Here is a 19,599-nt window from a genome sequence, read left to right as displayed (position 1 = left end):
AAAGTCCTCATCTTTGAATTGCTAGTTCATATATTTTGCATATGTTTCTATGCAAAAGACAGAAAAGACTGTCTTTTTCTTAATGATTTGAAGGAGTTCTTTATATAATCTAGGTAATAACCTAGGATATTTTCCATTATTCTATCTCCATGTGTCTGTCCTTTTACTTGTCTATGAACTTTATTGCATAGAACTTCCTATTCCTATTCAAGGAAGTTAGATTTATCCATCTTTCTTTTTATGGCTTGGACTTTTACAATCTTATTAAAGAAATTCTTCTTTTTCCCAAGGTTGTGAAGAACGTAAAATTTCTTCTATAATTTGATTATCAGACTATTAAATTTTCTCATTTTCCAAGTGGGAAGCCAGATGTCTCATTGATTATTTATTGAATTATTTGTTTTTTCTTAGCAATTTAGAGGATAACTTTGTCATATATGCTGTGATATATACTTTTAGGTGCTTTTTTTCTGTTCCATTAGTCTATTTTTCTGACCTTCTGACAATACCACATTGCTTTCATTAATCTAAAATTAGGTTTTAGTATCAGGGCAAATCCTCTCTCCTATTTATTATTTTACAAAGTTACCTAGTCTATTTAAGGATTTTAGTCTTTCGTATGAATTTTAGGGATCACCTTGTCAAATTCAACAAAAAAATTTATTTTGTAATTTGTATAAGAATTTTATCTAATTTATAGATCAATTTGGAAATAATTACTTCTAAGAAAAATGTAGAATGCTTTTTCCCATACAAATCCTGTTGCTCTTTTGTTAGATTAATTCCTTAGTACTTTATTATTTTGTTGTTGCTATTTTAAGTGTGATTTTTAAGAAATACACATTTGTAATTTGTGATTATTGCTTGGGAACATTAAACTAATTTTAATGCTTTAATATATAGGAAATTAGCAATTTCCTTAAACTCTCTTAGTGCAATTAGTTTGTACATTATCTTGTTTTTTCTACATTAAAGATCATATCATCTATGAATAACAATTGTTTCTTACCTTTCCTATACTTGTAATTATGTCTTCTTTCGTATTACATTGCCTAAGACTTCAGCACAGTGGTGAATAGTAGTGATAGCAGACATTCCTTCTGTTGTTCTTAACTTTAAAAAGAATACTGATTATTTGATCTATTGAATGTGATACCATGAATTTTTGATACTCTTTATCAAGTTAAAGAGTTTACTTTTCATTCCTTATTGTAGAGTTTTTAAATGTTTAAAATGATTAAAATTTAAAATTTTGTCAAATCGTATTTTTCCTGTTTGTATTGATTGTGATGTTATTTACTTCCTTTAATTTGTTAATGAAATGAATTTGCACTCATAGCTTTTCTAATCACAGACCATTTATATTCTTGGTATAAAGTCTAGATGTGTAAGATGTATTTTTTAATGCATTGCTATATTTATGACTATGTCATTAAGGATTTTGAAAATAAGTTTTTAATTGAATTGGCCTTTAATTTTCCTTTCCTTGACCTTTATGCTACTTCTGTGTCAATCTTATACCAGTCTCAGGAATGAATTTTGGTACTTCCTCCTTGGGAAAAACTGATCCAGAGAACTGTTTTATGAAGATTTGTGAAATTCATATATAAAAATGCCTAGACCTAAAATTTTTTTTAATTCAATATATTTTTGAATACTAGTTCAGTTTCTGTTTCTTCTTTAATCTGTCATGGTAATTTAATTTCCTGTAGAAATTATTTTTTCCATGTTTTTAATAAGTGCTTGAAGATATTCATAGTATTTTTTGATGAGTTTTAAAATTCTTTGTGTTTATAATTTCCTTTTCATTACTAATATTGTTTATTTGTGCTTAGATTCTTTTTCTTAATTAAGATCTTTATTGTTCTAACATTTGTCGCATAGAGGTTGAAAGTGTTTAAGAAAGGTAGCCTTTTGCAAAGGACACCATCCGCAGAACAAAAAGGCATCCTACAATATGGGAGAATAAATGACATATCTGACAAGGGGTTAACATCCAGAATATATAAAGAACTCACACACCTCAACACCCAAAAAGCAAATAACCCAATTAAAAAATGGGCACAGGATATGAACAGACACTTCTCCAAAGAAGAAATTCAGCTGGCCAACAGGAACATGAAAAGATGCTCCTCCTCATTGCTAATTATCAGGGAAATGCAAATTAAAATCACAATGAGATATCACCTCAGGTCACTTAGGATGGCCAACATTGAAAAGACTAAGAACAACAAATGCTGGCAAGGATGTGGAGAAAGGGGAACCCTCCTACACTGCTGGTGGGAATGTAAACTAGTTCAACCATTGTGGAAAGCAATATGGAGGTTCCTCAAAAGACTAAAAATAGAAATACCATTTGACCCAGAAATTCTACTCCTAGGAATTTACTCAAAGAAAGCAAGATCAAATTCAAAAAGACATATGTACCCCTATGTTTATCAAAGCACTATTTACAATAGCCAAGATATGGAAGCAATCTAAGTGTCCTGCAGTAGATGAATGGATAAAGAAGGTGTGGTACATATACACAATGGAATATTATTCAGCCATAAGAAAGAAAAATATCCTACCATTTGCAACAACATGGATGGAGCTAGAGGGTATTATGCTCAGTGAAATAAGACAAACACCAAATGATTTCCCTCATTTGTGGAGTCTAACAATGAAGCAAAACTGAAGGAACAAAATAGCAGCAGATTCAGAGTCCAAGAAGGGACTAGTTACCAAGGGGGAAGGGTGGGGGAAAGCAGGTGGGGAGGGAGGGAGAAGAGGATTGAAGGATATTATGATTAGTACACATGGTGTTGTGGGGGACCATGGGGAAGACAGTATAGCACAGAGAAGACAAGTAGTAACTCTGTGGCATCTTGCTACACTGATGGACAGTGACTGCAATGGGGTATGGGGGGGAACTCGATAATATGGATGAATGTAGTAACCACATTGTTTTTCTTGTGAAACCTTCAGAAGAATGTATATCAATGATATCTTAATAATATATATATAATAATATATATATAATAATATATATATATAAGCAAATGAACTATTAAATTTCATGAAAAATTTATTTCTAATGAGAATAGTTAATTACTTTGAGAGCTTTATAATCAGTAGACTTAGGCTACAAATTCACTGTTTTTTCATACTCTAACTACAAAGCTACTGCTTTTCATATTTTTGGACAGATGCACTGAATTCCTTAAAGAGGGGATATGTATGGGTATTAGAAGGGCAATTTGACATTTGAATAAAAAATTTTGTCAAATGTTAGATTTGATTTGCTAAAATTTTTTGAGTTTTTGTCTATATTCATGAGGATATTAGTCTGCAATTTTCTTTTCTTATGACATCTTTCCCTGCTTTTGCTATCAGAATACTGACTTCGTAGAATAAGTTGGGAAATATTTTATCAAAGAATTTTATCAAATGCTTTACCAGAATGTTTTGAGATATAACCTATGATATGTCTTGTTCTATCAGTGTGGTGTATTACATTTAATTATTTGAATATATTGAGCTATCCTTGCATCTCAGGGATAAATTCTACTCCGTCATGATGTATGACCCTTTTAATGTGCTGTTTAATTTGTTTTGATAGTATTTTGTTGAGAATTTTTTCATTTATATTCATCAGGGATATCAGCTTGTAGTTTTCTTTTCTTGTTATGTCTATATCTGGCTTTGGTAGCGGGCCACATAACTCTGGCCGCATAAAATGAGTTTTGGAAAGTCCCCTCATCAATTTTTTGGAAGAGTTTGAGAGAGATTAGCATTAGTTTATCTTTAAATGTGTTGTAGAATTCACCTATGAAGCTATCTGGTAGGATATTTCTTTGTTGGGAAGTTTTTATTAACTCAGTCTCCTTACTCATTTAAATCTATTCAAACTTTCTATTTTTTCATGATTTAGTCTTGTTAGGTTGTATATTAGGTATTGATCCATTTCTCCTCAGGTGTTCAATTTGATGGCATGTATTTGTTCATAGTAGTCTCTTATGATCCTTTAAATTTCTGTGGTATCAGTTGTAATCTTATCATTCCTTCTAAGTTTATTTTTTTGAGTCCTCTTTTCTTGGTAAGTCTAGCTAAAAGTTTATTAATTTTGTTAATATTTTGAAATTAGTTTCATTGATCTTTTCTATTGTTTTCCTCCTCTCAGTTTCATTTATTCTGCTCTAATCCTTGCTATTTCCTTCCTTCTGTGAACTTGGCATTAGTTAGTCTTTTTTCTGTTTCTTCGAGATACCAATTTAGGTTGTTTATTTGAGATCTCTTTTATTAATCACTGTCAACTGTCCTCTTAAATCTGCTTTTCTGTACTCCATATGTTCTGGCATGTTGTTTTTCCATGTTCACTTGTTTCAAGATTTTCTTTAATTTCTCTTGATTTTTTCTTTGACCCATTTTTTATTCAGGAACATGTTTAATTTTCATATGTTTATGAATTTTGCAGTTTTTTCTCCTGTTATTAATTTGTAGTTTATGCCACTTCATCAGAAAAGACACTTGGTATAATTTCAGTCTTCTAAATTTGCTAAGACATTTTTTTGTGACCTAACATGAGCGGTCAGGAGAATGTAGCAGAAGTGCTTGAGACGAATGTGTGTTTTGCTGCTGTTGGATGGACTATTCTGTATCTGCCTATGAGGTCCATTTTGTCTAAAGTGTAGTTCAAGTTCAGTGTTTGCTTATTGATTTTCTGTTTCTGTGATCAATCCATTTTTGAAATTGGAGTTCCCTAATACTAGTGAAAACTTCTACAATTGTATTGTCTATTTCTCCCTTCAGTTCTGGTAGTATTTGCTTAATATATTTAGGTACACTGATATTGGGTATGTATATATTTGCAATTGTCATATGAGCTTCAAAGATTGACTCCTTTATCATTCTGTAATGAACTTCTTTGTCATATTACAGTTTTTGACATAAAGTCTGTTTTGTCCAATGTGAGTATAGGTACCCCTGCTCTCTGTTGGTTAACATTTTCATGGAATATCTTTTTCCATTCCTTCCAGCCAGTGTTTATCTTTAAAGCTGAAGTAAGTCTCTTATAAGTAAGAAGCTTATAGTTGAATCTTGCTTTTTTATCTATTCTGTCACTCTGCTGCCTTTTGATTGGAGAATTTAATCCATTTAAATTTAAAGTAATTATTGATAGGTAAGAACTAACTAATACCATTATAATAATTATTTTCTGGCTGTTTTTAATTTCCTTTTTCCTTTCTTACTCTCTTGCTGTTTTCCTTTGTGACTTTTGATGCTTCTTTGATTCTCTTCTCTCTATCTCTTATGTACCTACTGTTGGTTTTTGTTTTGTAGTTAACATGAAGGTTACATTAAGCACCTTGTATATAGATATAATCGTCTATTTTAAGCTGATTACAACTTAACTTTGAGAATATTAGAAAACTCTACCCTTTTACCCCCTCCCTCTATTTTAGTTTTTGATGTTACAGTTTACATCTTTTTAAATTGTGTGGGGATTAACAAATAATCCTAAAAGTTATTTTTAACATGTTAATTTTTATACCAGGATGAAATTATTAAAAAAACACCACATTACAGTATTGTAGTATTCTGAATTTGACTATAGACTTTCTTTACCACTGTAAATATTTATATTTTCATATGCTTTCATTTACTAATTAGCATTTTTTCATTTGCGCTTGAAAGCCTTTCATCATTGAAGTCCCTACAGTCCTTGAAGGCTGGTCTAGTGGTGATGAATTCCCTCAGCTTTTATTTATCTGGGAAAGTATCTGTCTTTCATTTTTGAAGGACAACTTTGCCACATGAAGTATTCTTGGTTGGTAGTATTTTTCTTTCAGCACTTTGAATACATCATCCCATTCTCTCCTGACCTGGAAGTTTTCTGCTGAGAAAACTGATAGCCTCATGGGGGTTCCCTTGTATGTGAGCTGTTTTTCTTTCTTTTGCTGCTTTTAAATTCTCTCTTGTCTTTTGTTTTAAACAATTTTACTGTAATGTGTCTTTGAGAAGATCTTTTTAGGTTGAAACAAGCTTCATGAACATGGATGTCAAAATGTTTTTGCAAATTTGGGAAGTTATTTCTTTAAATAAGCTTTCTGCTCCTTTTTCCTTCTCTTGTACTTCTGGGACTCCAATAACCAGATTGTTTTTCTTATGGAATCCTATAATTTATATAGTCTTTCTTCATTCTTTTTCATTCTTTTTTCTTTTTGTTCCTATGTCTGGATAATTTCAGATGACCTGTCTTCAAGTTCACTAAATCTTTCTTCTGCTTGGTCAAGTCTGAGTTGAAGGTCTCTATTAAATTTTTCAGTTTAAACATATTTTTCAGCTATAGAACTACTGCTTTTTGTTTGCTTGTTTATGGTTTCTATTTCTTTGTTGAACTTTCTATTTTATTCTTGCATTTTTTTTCAAATTTTACTAGTTGTCCATCTGCATTTCTTCTAATTCACTGAATTCCTTTTGGAGGATTATTCTGAAAGATTCATAGACAGTAGATCTTCATTTCTTTAGGGTTAGTTATTGGGGCTTTATTACTTTCTTTTGGTGGTGCCATCTTTACCTGATTCTTAATGATCCATATATTCTTGTGTTTGTATCTGCTCATTTAAGGAAGCAGTATCTTTTCTAGCCTTTATAGGTTTGTTTCAGCAGAAGAAAGAACTTAACAGCTTAGCTTTGGGCTTTGGACAGGTAGCTGGTAGAGGCTTGGGAGAAGCAGTGCTTGCTCTCATGTCACTAGCTGGATGGAGCCAATGTCTGTGCTCTGAGGTTTGAGTGGGGGGTTTGCTGTCATTGTTCTGCAGTCAGATGTGTCTGATGGCTGGGCTCTGCATCTGAGCATAACCACTGGCTGGGATTTGTGTTCAGGCAGAGTTGCATTCTGGGCTTTGCAGTCACCTCTAGTTGGACAGGTTACTGGATGTGCTCCACTGTTTGACAGTGTCTTTTGCCATGCTTTCTGTTGGGCAGGGCTGCCAGCTATGCCCCACAGTTGGGGTGCATGGGTGCTGGAGGCTGTGCTACATATTTGGGTAGGGTTGCTTTCTCAGCTCACTGGTTAGATGGAGTCATAGTTTGTGATTAGGTGGGATGGCTGGCTAGGGATACCTGGGTGAGTTTGCAGGCTATGCTCACAAATGAATGGGGCTGGAGGCTGGCCTCCACTGACAGGCGGTACTATAGGCTAGACTTCAAGGCTTCCCAGGGTCATCGTTTGGACTCCTTGGTCAGTGCTCATGCTCTGCAGTTGGATAAAGTTGTTAGCTTAGAGTTCTTCCTAAGTGTCACTATAGGTTGGGCTCCAGAGCTGGCCAGGTTCTGGAGCTGGGCAACCTGGTAAGGCAGTGCTGGAGGCTATGCTAAGAAGTAGGGTGGTGCTGCTGGCTTGGCTCCCTGTCCAAATGGGGCCATAGAATAAACTCTGTGGCTCCTTGGGGTCCTGGCTAGGATTCCTGGTCAGGTGGGGTTGGAGGCTATGCTTAGCAGTTGGGTGGGGCTACTGACTTGCTTTCCTGCCCAGGTGGTGGTAGGATGTGCTGCCCATGACTGCCTGGCATCTTGGGCCAGGCTTCCTTCTTCCAGGTTTGCAGTTGGGTGTGGCCAGTAATTTGCTTCCCTACATAGGTGGCCTGTAGGGTGTTCTACAGTTGAGTGTCACTGATGACTGGCTTCCTTGTCTAGGTGAGCCTCTAGAATGGACTCCTCTGCTTAGACAGCATTCCAGTTAGGGACCCAAACCAGGCAGAACTGCCAACCTAACTTCCTGGCTAGTTGGGTCCAGTGCCTCAGCTCTGCAAATGGCCAGAGTTGCAGGTTGGGATCTCCACTCAGGAATTAGTTGCCTCACAACTAGCAGAAACAGTCTGCCAAGATTACACACTTGTTGTTGTGAGCCCCTTCACCCTTCTCTATCTCTAGCTGAATCCTTAGTAATCCCCCTGCTGCAGTACTTAATTAGGACTTGCCAGAAGCATTTGGAATGATGGGAAGTTTGATATCCACCTTGTACACTCCTTTACCCATTGAAGAAATTGCAGGCCTGGGGGAGACCCTCAGTGCAGCACAGCCCTGACCTGGGAGAGGAGCAAAGTGAAACTGCCCCTCTTATCCTTCTACTATAGTTTTTCTTGTTTTTTTTGTGGTCCAAAGGTATGCTTTAGCCTCACTACCATGTCCTGGGATCTTCACACAGGTATCTTGTTTATGGATAGTTGCTAGTTGCTCTTTCCCTGAGGAGTACCAAAGTCAGGAACCACCTATTTTGCTGTCTTTCTAATGTCAGTCTCCTGATTCCAGTTTTATTAAACCATGTTTCATACATTTTTATGGATTTCCAGTTGTTTCAGGCATAATGGCATATCTGATCTCTGTTACTTCAACTTGGCCAGGAGATGTCCTATATATTTTTTCATAGTGAGTATAATTTAAAAAAAAATTCAGTTCCCAAATATTCAGATAAAGAGACTATTCTTGCAGATTGACTCATTTATGGGTGGGCTTTGGAAAAAATAGTGTACTTTTTTTTACATTGGCATCTCTATTTTCTTTATTTACAGTTTATCCACAGTTGGATTAGATTTTTTTATATAATAATATAATAAAATCACTAATTTGTTTATGTGTTATAAAAATTAGATTGCACTTAGTACTTAATGGAAATCTGCTGAAAAGATCTTATGCTATTTTTTTCATGCTTGTTTGTCTCTGATGTTATTCCATCAATGTGTGAAGAAATGAGGTAAAAAAGGAGAACCTGGACATATCTTTCTATTCTCTGAAATTTTATATCACTAAATTGTGTTCTAGAAAAGGACATTCTTGTCCTATGGCATGCTGCTACCAAAGTAGATTCCAAGAGGTAGTAGTTTTATTCTGTTTTTAAATTATTTCATAGGAACCAGCCATCTGTTTCAGAAAGAGATTAAGAGGCAAATTTTTAAACATTTGGAAATGTTTAAATTTATGAATGTTTACACATTTGTGCTCATAAATTGGGTAATTGTACACCTAACAATTCTATTTGTTTTATCATTATTCACCTTGTGTGTATACAAATGAAGGCTTTTTAATTCAAATTCTGTAGCCTGGGACACTTGTGATTGGAGAATGGTTATTTTTCATGTTCCTATTTAATGTTAATGCATACAATTTCATGCCAAATTATAGAATACCATATTTACTCTGGTATAGCTGTAACAAGAGCTACTTTACTAACCATGTAGTCTAAAGTGGCAATAATAGTGTGCTTTCATCTGTTATAATTTATAGTAATATAAAAATTTTTATAATGTAAAAAAATTTAGAAAAGGTATTAAAAAATCTCATTAGAGTCTTTACATCAAAGGACTAAGTTAACATCTGAATTGCAGTTCTGCTAAGTATAATTAAAAAATTAAGTTCCATTAAAATGATTTTGGTGGTAAGGATAGGTACTCCAGACATTTTGAGATTACAGCTCATCTCTAAGATGAGTGAACTCAGTATACAATAGTCCTGATAGTTTATTGCCAGGCACTGTGTTAAGTACTTTTATGGACATTTTTTCATTTAAGCATATTTTGGAAGAAAAATCATCCATTATTTAATTTCCACAGCAGTTTTGCAAAAGTACAAATACATATACATGTGAATATATATATGTATTAGTTTCCTGTTGCTGCAGTAACAGATACCACACACTTCATGGCTTAAAATGACGGAAATTTTAAGTTTGAGATCTTTTCAGCAGATTTCCATTAAGCACAAAATGTTATTGTCTTATAGTTTGGGAGAGCAGATGTCTGAAATGAGTTTCACTGGACCAAAGCCAACGTTTCAGCAGTGCTACATTGCCCAGGGAAGCTGGAGGGGAGAATCTGTTTCCTTGACTTTTGCAACTTCTGAAGAAGCATTCGTTATATGTGTTGCTCATGATCCCTTCCTACATCTTCAAAGCCAATAGTAATATCACCTTTTCCTGTTTTGTAATTAAACCTCCCTCTTATAAGAACATCCGTGATTACGTTATGGCCCACCTAGATAATCCAAGACTGTCTCCCCATTTCAAGATTGTTAAACTTAATCATATGTTTAGAGTTTCTTTTGCTATATGAGGTAGCACTTATAGTTCCAGAATTAAGATGTAGCTATCTTTTACAGCCAAAATGGAGTACCGAATACTGCCAAAAGTCACATAAAAGCAAAATATGTTGGAAACAAGTACAGTTTGGAAAGAAGTTGTAAGACAGGCTGCTAATATAAGCAAGAGATCCTGGAATTCCTCGCTGGGTTCCAACATTTTGTATCGTTGACTGATATTTTTAGTTTCTGATAGAAACAAACAATATTAATCTTCAGGGTTTTTTCTGATATACTTCATCCTCTACTCTTGTTTCTCCCTTCCTTGTAAAACCAGTGCTTAGTAATCTAAGATAATGAGTTCATGAACATACAACAGATTTACATAACCTAATATTTTGTGATTAATTTAGAAACAACTTTCTTAGATATTTGAGCATAGATGCATGTTCAGATATGTGCTTTCTTACTCCCTTAAGCCTTTTTGTTACCTTCCTCTTCACTTTCGTTATTCTCAACACTAATGAAGAACTGGCCACTTTGCCACTGATGGTGTTATTCTATGTAATATGATGAGAGTTTTTAGGAGACAGTTTTAAAGGTTCCTTAGTTTCCAGAAGATCATATAGATCTCTTAACTAGATTATTTTTTTCTGTTTTTGTTCATTATCATTCCAGTGTTTACAATTTATCTTATGCCTTTGGAGAAAAAATTTAATTTGGTACTTCTAATATATGGTTTAGTGACTTCTAGAATTACCAATAAATCTGTTTTGGCAAAGTGAGCATGTATTTGGTGCATAATTTATAAGCTAAATGTTTACATTTTCTTCACTGAACTACAGGATACCAGAAGGCCCCATTGACCAGGGGCCGGCTTCAGGAAGGGTTCGTGCTTTAGAAGAGCAGCTTGTGAAGGCCAAAGAACAGATTGAGAATTATAAGAAACAGACTAGAAATGGTAGGTGACTATACAGTGTTTTTCCTCTTAAGTGTAATTGATATTAGCATAAATAAATAATAGAAAATTTTCTTTCATCAAAATATTGGAAATACTGATATTCTGTATTCTTTGCCCATAGGTCTTGGGAAGGATCATGAAATCCTACGGAGGAGGATTGAAAATGGAGCCAAAGAGCTCTGGTATTTTCTACAAAGTGAATTGAAGAAATTAAAGAATTTAGAAGGACTTGAACTCCAAAGACATGCAGATGAATTTCTGACAGATTTAGGACATCATGAAAGGTACCACTCTTCCTTTACATTTCATTTGGGCTTTAGTAAAGATTATAATATAAAAATGGGAAACTGGAACTTTTGTTAATTTCCCTGCTGAATGGTAAATGATACCTACCATATCCGAGAACAGGAGAGTACCTGAGGCCTCAAAGGACAATAACTACCAAATGTAGTCTATCAATTAAAATATATCACCAGAAAAATACTATGTAAAATGTGTTTCTAGAAATCTTTATGCCCTAAGTAAACTCTAAAGTTAGTGGAGTTAGCCTACACTACATTAAAATACCTTCCTGCAAATTTCATTTATATATAATCAATATTTTAAGTGGAGTATGCAGTTTTACATTATAGTACATTGGAATGCATAGTGAGGCTGGCAGATATGTTTCTTATTCAAACATTTTAGAACTTTCAAATAGCACCTTCTTAGGATTTCTAATTAAAGTTTAATAGATTTTTAATAAAAGGGAGCTTTCTGTAAATAGTTCTTTCAGTTAGTTGCTAGAAAGAACCTAAAATCTGCCTAGTTAGATTTGTTTCTCCTGTCCACACATTTCTGAAAATAATGTAGTTTATCTTTCATGGAAAAGAAAACATTTTGGTGCTGGTATATTCTTGCAGAACAAAATATATCTGAGAATCATTATAAATACAGGGAAAGCTGTCCTTAGTCTATTATATCTACAAGTCTCTGTTCCCAGTAGGATTATGATGGCAATTACTGTCTTATTAGTAAGCATTAAAAGAAAAATTGTTGTATTAATATGACTTACCACTGTGAAAAGGAAAAGGATTACCCCACAACCAAGAGATTCACATATATTAGCATCATCAAAAATAGGGTGGCAGTTTTGAAATATTGCTCTGCTATTTTAAGTGAAATTACAAATAAAATTTGTCAATTTGTTGTGATCATTTTAGTATTAATGAATCTATAGAAATAAGAGAGCATAAATTTAAGGAGTATTGAATTATAAGGCCACGCATTTGGCATTGAATTTGAAAGGTTTAGCCTAGTGTAATCAAGCCATACTTGGACCATTAGGCCAAATTCTGACCAATTTTATTCTTATTGCTTCTCTTCCCTAAAACTGATTCTAGGCGCTAGGATTTTGTTAATTGGGTCTGTGTTCCTTGTGCTTCACTTACCGAAGTTTTATAGGAAAATGCAGATCTGAAGATGGTTTCAGTTGCATAGACTATGTGATATTTAAAGAATTTTGGCTACTGACTTCTAATGGAATGTTTAAAGTTTGAGTGACTTAATTACTTGAGAATTTAATGTTCAGGTCTTTTCTAAATCAAAATAATTATTTAAAGAATTATTTTGTACATATAATTTGTGCTTATAATTTGTGGCTATATGGAAAAATGGAAAAATATGTACAAGTGGATGAAATTGGGCCCTGAAAGATTTTTGCAGATTGAATTCCATTTTAAATGTATTACAGTTCTTGACAGTACCTTTTGTTAAATAATAATATTTCACTAGAAACAAAAATGTAAAATTACCTGAGGAACCCACATCAATTTCTTTGCTGTCTTAAGCAGAAATTGTAATGAACTTGGAATACAACTTAATTTTAACAACTTAAAGTAATTTAACTTAAGGCAGCCATATCAGAATGCAGTGATAAAAATAATGAGCAAAGCACATTAGAGAAATAATAATTTATAGTAATGAATGTGCAAATAGGATTTGTATGTATATAGAATATGCCATCTTAACTGATAATTTTCAAGACCCTTAAGTGTAAGAATTAAAATTAAAACAGACTTTTATATTTGCCTCTGGTGATTTTTACATTACATAGAAGTCCCTATTTCATTTTTAAACTTGCCCAAATGCAGTGTATATGTTGTCTCTGGGCTGACATAGCTTGTGTTCTCTGAGAAGTCAGAGGTTGAGTCCATCAATTTTCTTGTTCAGATTTTTCTATGAATTGCTCTTACCATTTTTTTGTTTCAGAAAGACATTAATTATAGTTGACCCCTGAACAACATGGTTTTGAAATGCATGGGTCCATTTACACATAGATTTGTGGCAATTTGAAGAAGTATTTTTTCTCCAACTTATTTTAAGAATATAGTACATAATACATGTAACATAGAAAATATGTTAGTTAACTCTATATGTTAACAGTAAGACTTCCAGCTGTTAATAGTTAAGTTTTGGGGGAGTCAAAAATTATACTTGGATTTTCAACTGTGCAGTGGTTGGGGATGGGAGTTTGGCAGCCCTAATCCCTGCATTGTTCCAGGGTACGCTGTGTAGGGAGAAAACTTACAGGCTTTTGTTTCTTCAGGAGGGATTTCTTTCTTTCTTAGAACTTTGTTCTGATAGAAACCCTCTTTCTTCTTTCTAAATTAGCTTTATTATGGCATAACTTATATACAGTAAGATGTATGTATCTTAGTTTATAGTTATGTGAGTTTTGAAAAGTGCCCAGAGTTTAGTTTTGTAAAACCATCACCACAATTAAGATATAGGACATTGCTACTTTCCTAGGAAATTCCTCATGCCCCTTTGTAGTCAGCACCTCCCAAATCCCCACTCCCTGGCAGTCACTAGATCTGTTTCCTGTCCCTACAATTTTGCCTATTCCAGAAATTTATGTAAATGAAGTCATACACTATATGGTTTTTTGAGTGTGGTTTCTTTCACTTGGCATAATACATTTGAGATTTACCCCTGTTGTTTTGTATATTGGTACTTCATTCCTTTTTCCTTGGTGATCATGAGTAAACCATTATAAACATTAATGTATGTGTTTTTATGGAAGTACGTTTTCATTTCTTATGGATTAATATCTAGAAGTGGGATTGATGGGTCATATGTTGAGTATGTGTTTAATTTGATTAGACACTGCCAAGCTGTTTTCAAAGTGATAGTACTCTTTTGCATTCTCACCAGCAGTGTGTTAAGATTTCCAGTTGGGTCTGTATCCTTGTCTGTACTTGGTATTGTTAGCTTTCATTTTCCCCTCACCATCCTAATAGGAGTATAGTTGTATATCTTTGTGGTTTTAATTTTCATTTCCTTACTAATGATATTGAGCACCTTTTAATATGTTTATTTGCCATCCATATCTGATTTTTGGTAAAGTGCTGAAATTACATGCTTAATTTGGGTGGGGGGAAGTGTTTGTCTTATTACTGAGTTGTAAGCATTCTTCATTTATTCTAGATACAAGTTTTACTGGTGCATTTTAGAAAGCTGTTTCTGAGAGCCATGTGAAGGAAAGCCTTGTGTCAGGAAATTAGGATTTTAAGAAGTCCAAGTAAGTAATAATGAGCTTCTGGGTACTTGTACCAGGGATAGAGAGAAAGGGATAAGTGTGTGAAAAATAGAAGCTGCAGGATTTGGTGACTGATCTGATGTTGGGAGAAGGGGGAGTCAAAAGTAATTGAGAACTTGCATTTTGCTAGGAGGATAACTTTCTTGAGTGGAGATTATTGTTTCTTATGTAGTAATTTGACTTTTCTCCCTGACAAATTATAATCTCCTGAGGACTAGAACTCTTAACTTCAACATCTTCTCTTCTCCACAGTGCTAAGTACTCACTATTTAGTTAGCATTCAGTAAGTTATGTCTTTTTTTATTGGTTGGGTAACAGGTTTGTGCCTTCTTTGACTGATTATTTCACACTGTACTTCGTGCTTTTATGTAAGAATAAAATCTTGTTCCATTGAAAGATCTGTGAAAATTATGCAACTAAAGAAAATTATGTAATTGAGGTCAAAATATTCTCCAGCAACTGAGAATCCAAAAAGGTGTGTATAGCAACTTACAGGAGAAAAGTACTGAATAGAACTGGAAGCGCTAATTAATTTTAACAGTGGTTTGCAAAAGGAAGTGTATCAGTTAGAAGTCAAAGAGTGTATAGAGAAAATTGAGGGTTAATCTAAAGCATTAGCTTAGCAGGGTCATATGGATAGGAAGCATGGGACTAGAAGGAAACCTGACATTGAAGGATTTTTGTACTTAATGCCCTTGATGTCATGTTTGATTCACTTTGAAGGATTTAAGTGATCCCTGCATCTAAAAGTAGTCTTAAGACACAGTTATACATGAATCCCTAAAAACAGCATAGATTTTCTGTTTCGGAGTGCATTGATACTAAGCAATAGGGAATGGACTTTCTTTTAACTGACTGTGCCTGATAAAAAACAATGTTTCTTACAAAATGTATCTAATGTGTTTACATTTCATAGACTGTGTGCTCAGTGGTTTTTTAATGCATCTGTAAATTTGTTAAATTCTTTTTAGAAATCTTTGCCTGCTCACAAACTCATTAAAGTTGTAAGAGGCAGAGAACTGGTTTAGATTTCATGTCTTATTCCATGGTGCTACTATTCCTTGAAAGGAGAGAAGAAAGAGTAAAATGAATGTGGAGCATTGTTTTCTTTGGATGGCTGTGAGCTCTTGGGGTCAAACTATCTACTTGTTTTATAAATAAAACTGAAACTTGAGTTTAATATTGAAAGAAAAAAGAAATGTCTCCTAAATTGTTTATATATATTTTTCATACTCAGCTTTTATTGGCCTTATAGCTTAATGTGATAAGTTACACATCTTTCATTTTAATTCTTCAAAAAGTAAAACACTATATTGAAAGACCTAAATCTGAAATCTTTTTATATGTTTATCGGTGTTTCTCCTTATTTGTGTGAACAATATGAATAGTCTATCATTACTATGAAAGGTATATTTTAACTCCATTTTAGAAGTAGAAATCGTTTTCTAAACAAATTCCCCAGAAACCTAATATAAAAAACTAAACGTAGTCACAAGTATTGCTAGTATCTTTGTCATACTAAGCAGAAAAGTTTTTTTTTCAGACGTTTTAACTCATAAAGTCATGCCATATATGTATTAAGCAATTTGAAATGCAGTTCTTACTTACTGTCTGACAAATAGAGGCATATCTCACAATGGTCTCTTCCCAACAGATAGGTAAATTAGAAAGTGAGTGGGAAAGCCCAAAACACTGTCCTAATTGTTAAGAATTTTTGTGTGTCGTTGTTGTTATTGCAGTGTTCTCAAACTTCAGAAGCATCAAGATCACCTGGAGGATTTCTTAAAACAAAGATTGCTAAATCCTATCCCAAGTTTCTGATTTAGTAGGTCTGGAGTGGGGCCTGAGAATTTCCATTTCTAACAGGTTCCTTAGCGATGTTGAAGTTGCTAGTCTTTGAAAACTAAGACTCTACAGAATCCCTTGATCTCTTTATGATTGCTGCCAAAGAGATCATTCACTTTTCTTGGACAAAATTACATTTCTCTATAGGTTAGTGGACCTCATCAGAAGCTGTGGAGGAAGACTCTTAGTTTACTCCCTACTTGATGCTGTTCCTTGTAGTGAGGAGACCTTGTTTCTTTTCTGGAATGTGGCTTCCATTGTTCATTACTCAAAATACCAGTCATTATAGCATCTGGAAGCCAAATAATCTTATGTTCAAATTGGGGATTGAGATCACCTTTTTAACTTAACACTATTTACCTGATTAGGCGATTACTTTGGAGCTAGTAACTAAGAGTCTAATCCCTGCCTGCCACCACAGTTGAGTGATCAACTGCTAGTTAATTAGAAAGCTCTTTGGGTTTTAGGGCTTTTTAAGAAGTAGAGGGGTTGATTATATAATAAATAAATATGGAGTAGCATATTAATATTACCTGCTGTATCGATTTCAAGTACTAGTGTCAGTAAACTTTCAATTAGTGATTGCATATGACCATCTTCATAGTAATACAGTCAAATTTACCTTTGGATAGCATTGGTCATGAGTTGACGTTGACCTCTGTCTCTTTGAAATAGTGAGAGGGAAATCAGCAGTTTCAAGTGCTTGTTTTTGTCATTGGTACAGGTTCAGTGCTTTGATTTATGGCCATATAGACTTGTCCCTCAACCTCTGAGGATCTCCTGGAAAGTTTTGTCTCATCATCTGTTTAGGTTGCCTGGAGACATATATAATTTAATCACTTTTGCTTTGGTTCTTTTTGCCATCTTTATGTTGCCAGACACCAGTTTATGAAATAGTTACTGGGGCTCCTCTTTCTGATTTTAAATTGTAGCAATTATTAAACTTCAAACTGAAGGACAGGAAGGCTCACAGGACCAATGAGCTATTTCTCAATTAAGTTGACCAAAACTATTTAGAAACAATCTGGTAGAGCAGCAGTCTCATTGCCCCTGCCTGTTCTACACCATCTCATTATCAGTAATGTATAAAGCAGCTTTGATAAGAGGGAGGTCAGATATATTTCCCAAATGATGAATGATAATTGTAGCTAATTATGCTGATTGGCTTTTTGTTACTGTGTATAGGGGATTATATAACAAAGGAAAGGACTTCAATTCACCTAAGGGGTACAACATATGACGGGTTGTAGGGGAAGATTGGTAAGTTAATAGCTTGTAGATTTATTTGATCAGAATTTCTGGTCGTAACTATTGTACATAACTTATGGTCTGCATTTTCACTTTTTTTGTAAGGGAGACTCCCTATGACTCTTTGAAAGGCTCAAGAATTGTGTTTTTCATTCTGGAAAAGTTAAGTTTTGTGAACCTTCAAATCTACTTTTCTTTGTTTTTGTTATCACATATACACACACATACACACAAAGCAGTAAAGGAAGATCTTAAGTTCTTTGAGATGAGATTCGATTTGAGACTTACCTTAAACTGGAATATAGATACTCTTTCTCCAGTTTTTAACTGTATGGACAAAATATTTTTGTATGACTATCTTTCTACCAGTGAATCTCAGCATATTTTCAAGTGGTGCTAGAACATTACTCCTAATATCCATGGGCAAAGTGAGAGAGTGTCTTAGGAGTTGTCTTTGTTCTGCACATGCTTAGTCTCTATCAGTCCGATCAAGATTCCACATCTACTGTAAAGGAACATTCTCCCCTAAAATTAAATTTGCTCTGGAAGGAAAATTTACAGGTGGAAAAGAGATCACACCTAGTGGCCCTAATTCTGTTTTTTCTGCCCCCACCTTACATTTCCCTGGGTGTGGCTTCCAAACTCAAGGATGATTTTGACATTAAAAATAATCACTTACTAAGGATTTCCTGTGTGCCAGTCAATGTGATAAAGCCTCTCCATTCATTACCTTATTTTATCAGCATATTAGTACTTTGAGACAAGCTTTATTATTCCCCATTTTATAAATAAAATTATACTCAGGCCTCAAGATATTAGATAGCTTACACAAGGTAGGTGGCAAAGTTATTTTACTCCAAAATTCTACCTCTTAATTGCTAAATACTTAGCTTCTGTCAGCTTTATTTTCCTCTTCTACATATGGGGATATAATTTCTGTATCTTAGCATTCTTATAATTAAATGTGAGAAAATATATAAAACACTTTACATAGTGACTGACACATTGTACATTCTCATAGACTCTAGTCAGACCTTTTAAGGAAAGTTCCATAAGAGGATATGAATAAAAAACTCTTATATCCTGCAGGGCAAGCACAGATAAGGGAAACTGCCACAGTGCTCAATAGAAAGATTAATTTCAAGTCTGGAACCTAAACAGAAGTCTTCTGGACATTACTAACCATGTTGTATAATTATTGCTTTATATAATTATAAAAGCTATTTTTGCTGTTGCTCGAAACTCTTCTCCCCCCATGTGGACTATCAAAATGATGGTATCCCAAAATTCCTCCTTGAAACAAGGGAGGCAGTGGTCACATTGTCTTCCTATTTGTCTTGTCACATTTGTGTCCTTTACACTGCTTATTTGTGCCCTGGGAGCAAACCAAAGTAAAAACAGCCTTGGACAAAAGCCAAGTAAGTAAGTTTTCTTGATCTTGATCCTTATTTACCTGTGGATTAGACTCTGTGGTATAGCCTTAGGCACATTTACTTTAATAAATGTTAGTTTCTTCACCTTGGAATTTTCATGTTTGAATTATATTGCTCTGTGGTGGCCCTCAGGGGGAATTTCTCTCTTTAATGTTTTGAATCAGGTATAAACAAATATTCTTGTAGTTCTTCAGTGGCATAATTGAGACAAACTAGAACATTTGGAAAGAATTTTGTAAATATTAAAATACAAAAATAGGAAATTTGACAGAAAATACAAAGAACATAAATGTAACCCATCTTTTGAAATAGAGGCTTTAACACCCATCACAGCTAGCTTGTTCTGAGTCATAGGTTCTGTTATAATCTACCAGTTTTCTTCAGGCATCTGTACTCTACCCTCAAATACCAGTACTGTTTTGCTACCTGGGTTTGTATTTCCTGGGCTTGACCTGGCCTCATAGCAGGCTTTTAGA

At 34.2% G+C, this 19,599-nt stretch overlaps 1 protein-coding gene across 16 annotated transcripts in view; it reads left to right on the top strand.

The window, feature by feature from the left end:
- Nucleotides 1-19,599, top strand: part of FUT8 (fucosyltransferase 8) — a 379,544-nt gene that overhangs the window by 253,076 nt on the left and 106,869 nt on the right. For 15 of the 16 annotated variants that reach the window (XM_073242251.1, XM_037006150.2, XM_073242247.1 and 12 more), the window contains 2 exons: nucleotides 10,902-11,017; nucleotides 11,139-11,301. In XM_073242251.1, the coding sequence (XP_073098352.1) occupies nucleotides 10,902-11,017; nucleotides 11,139-11,301 (279 nt within the window). Of the gene's footprint in view, nucleotides 1-10,901; nucleotides 11,018-11,138; nucleotides 11,302-14,485; nucleotides 14,580-19,599 lie in introns of those variants that run through there. The other variant, XM_037006172.2, reaches the window with a different exon arrangement.

The sequence above is a fragment of the Manis javanica genome, chromosome 8 (genome assembly GCF_040802235.1).
Source record: "Manis javanica isolate MJ-LG chromosome 8, MJ_LKY, whole genome shotgun sequence".
Taxonomy (NCBI): Eukaryota; Metazoa; Chordata; class Mammalia; order Pholidota; family Manidae; genus Manis; species Manis javanica.
This window is presented reverse-complemented; position numbering and strand designations above follow the sequence as displayed.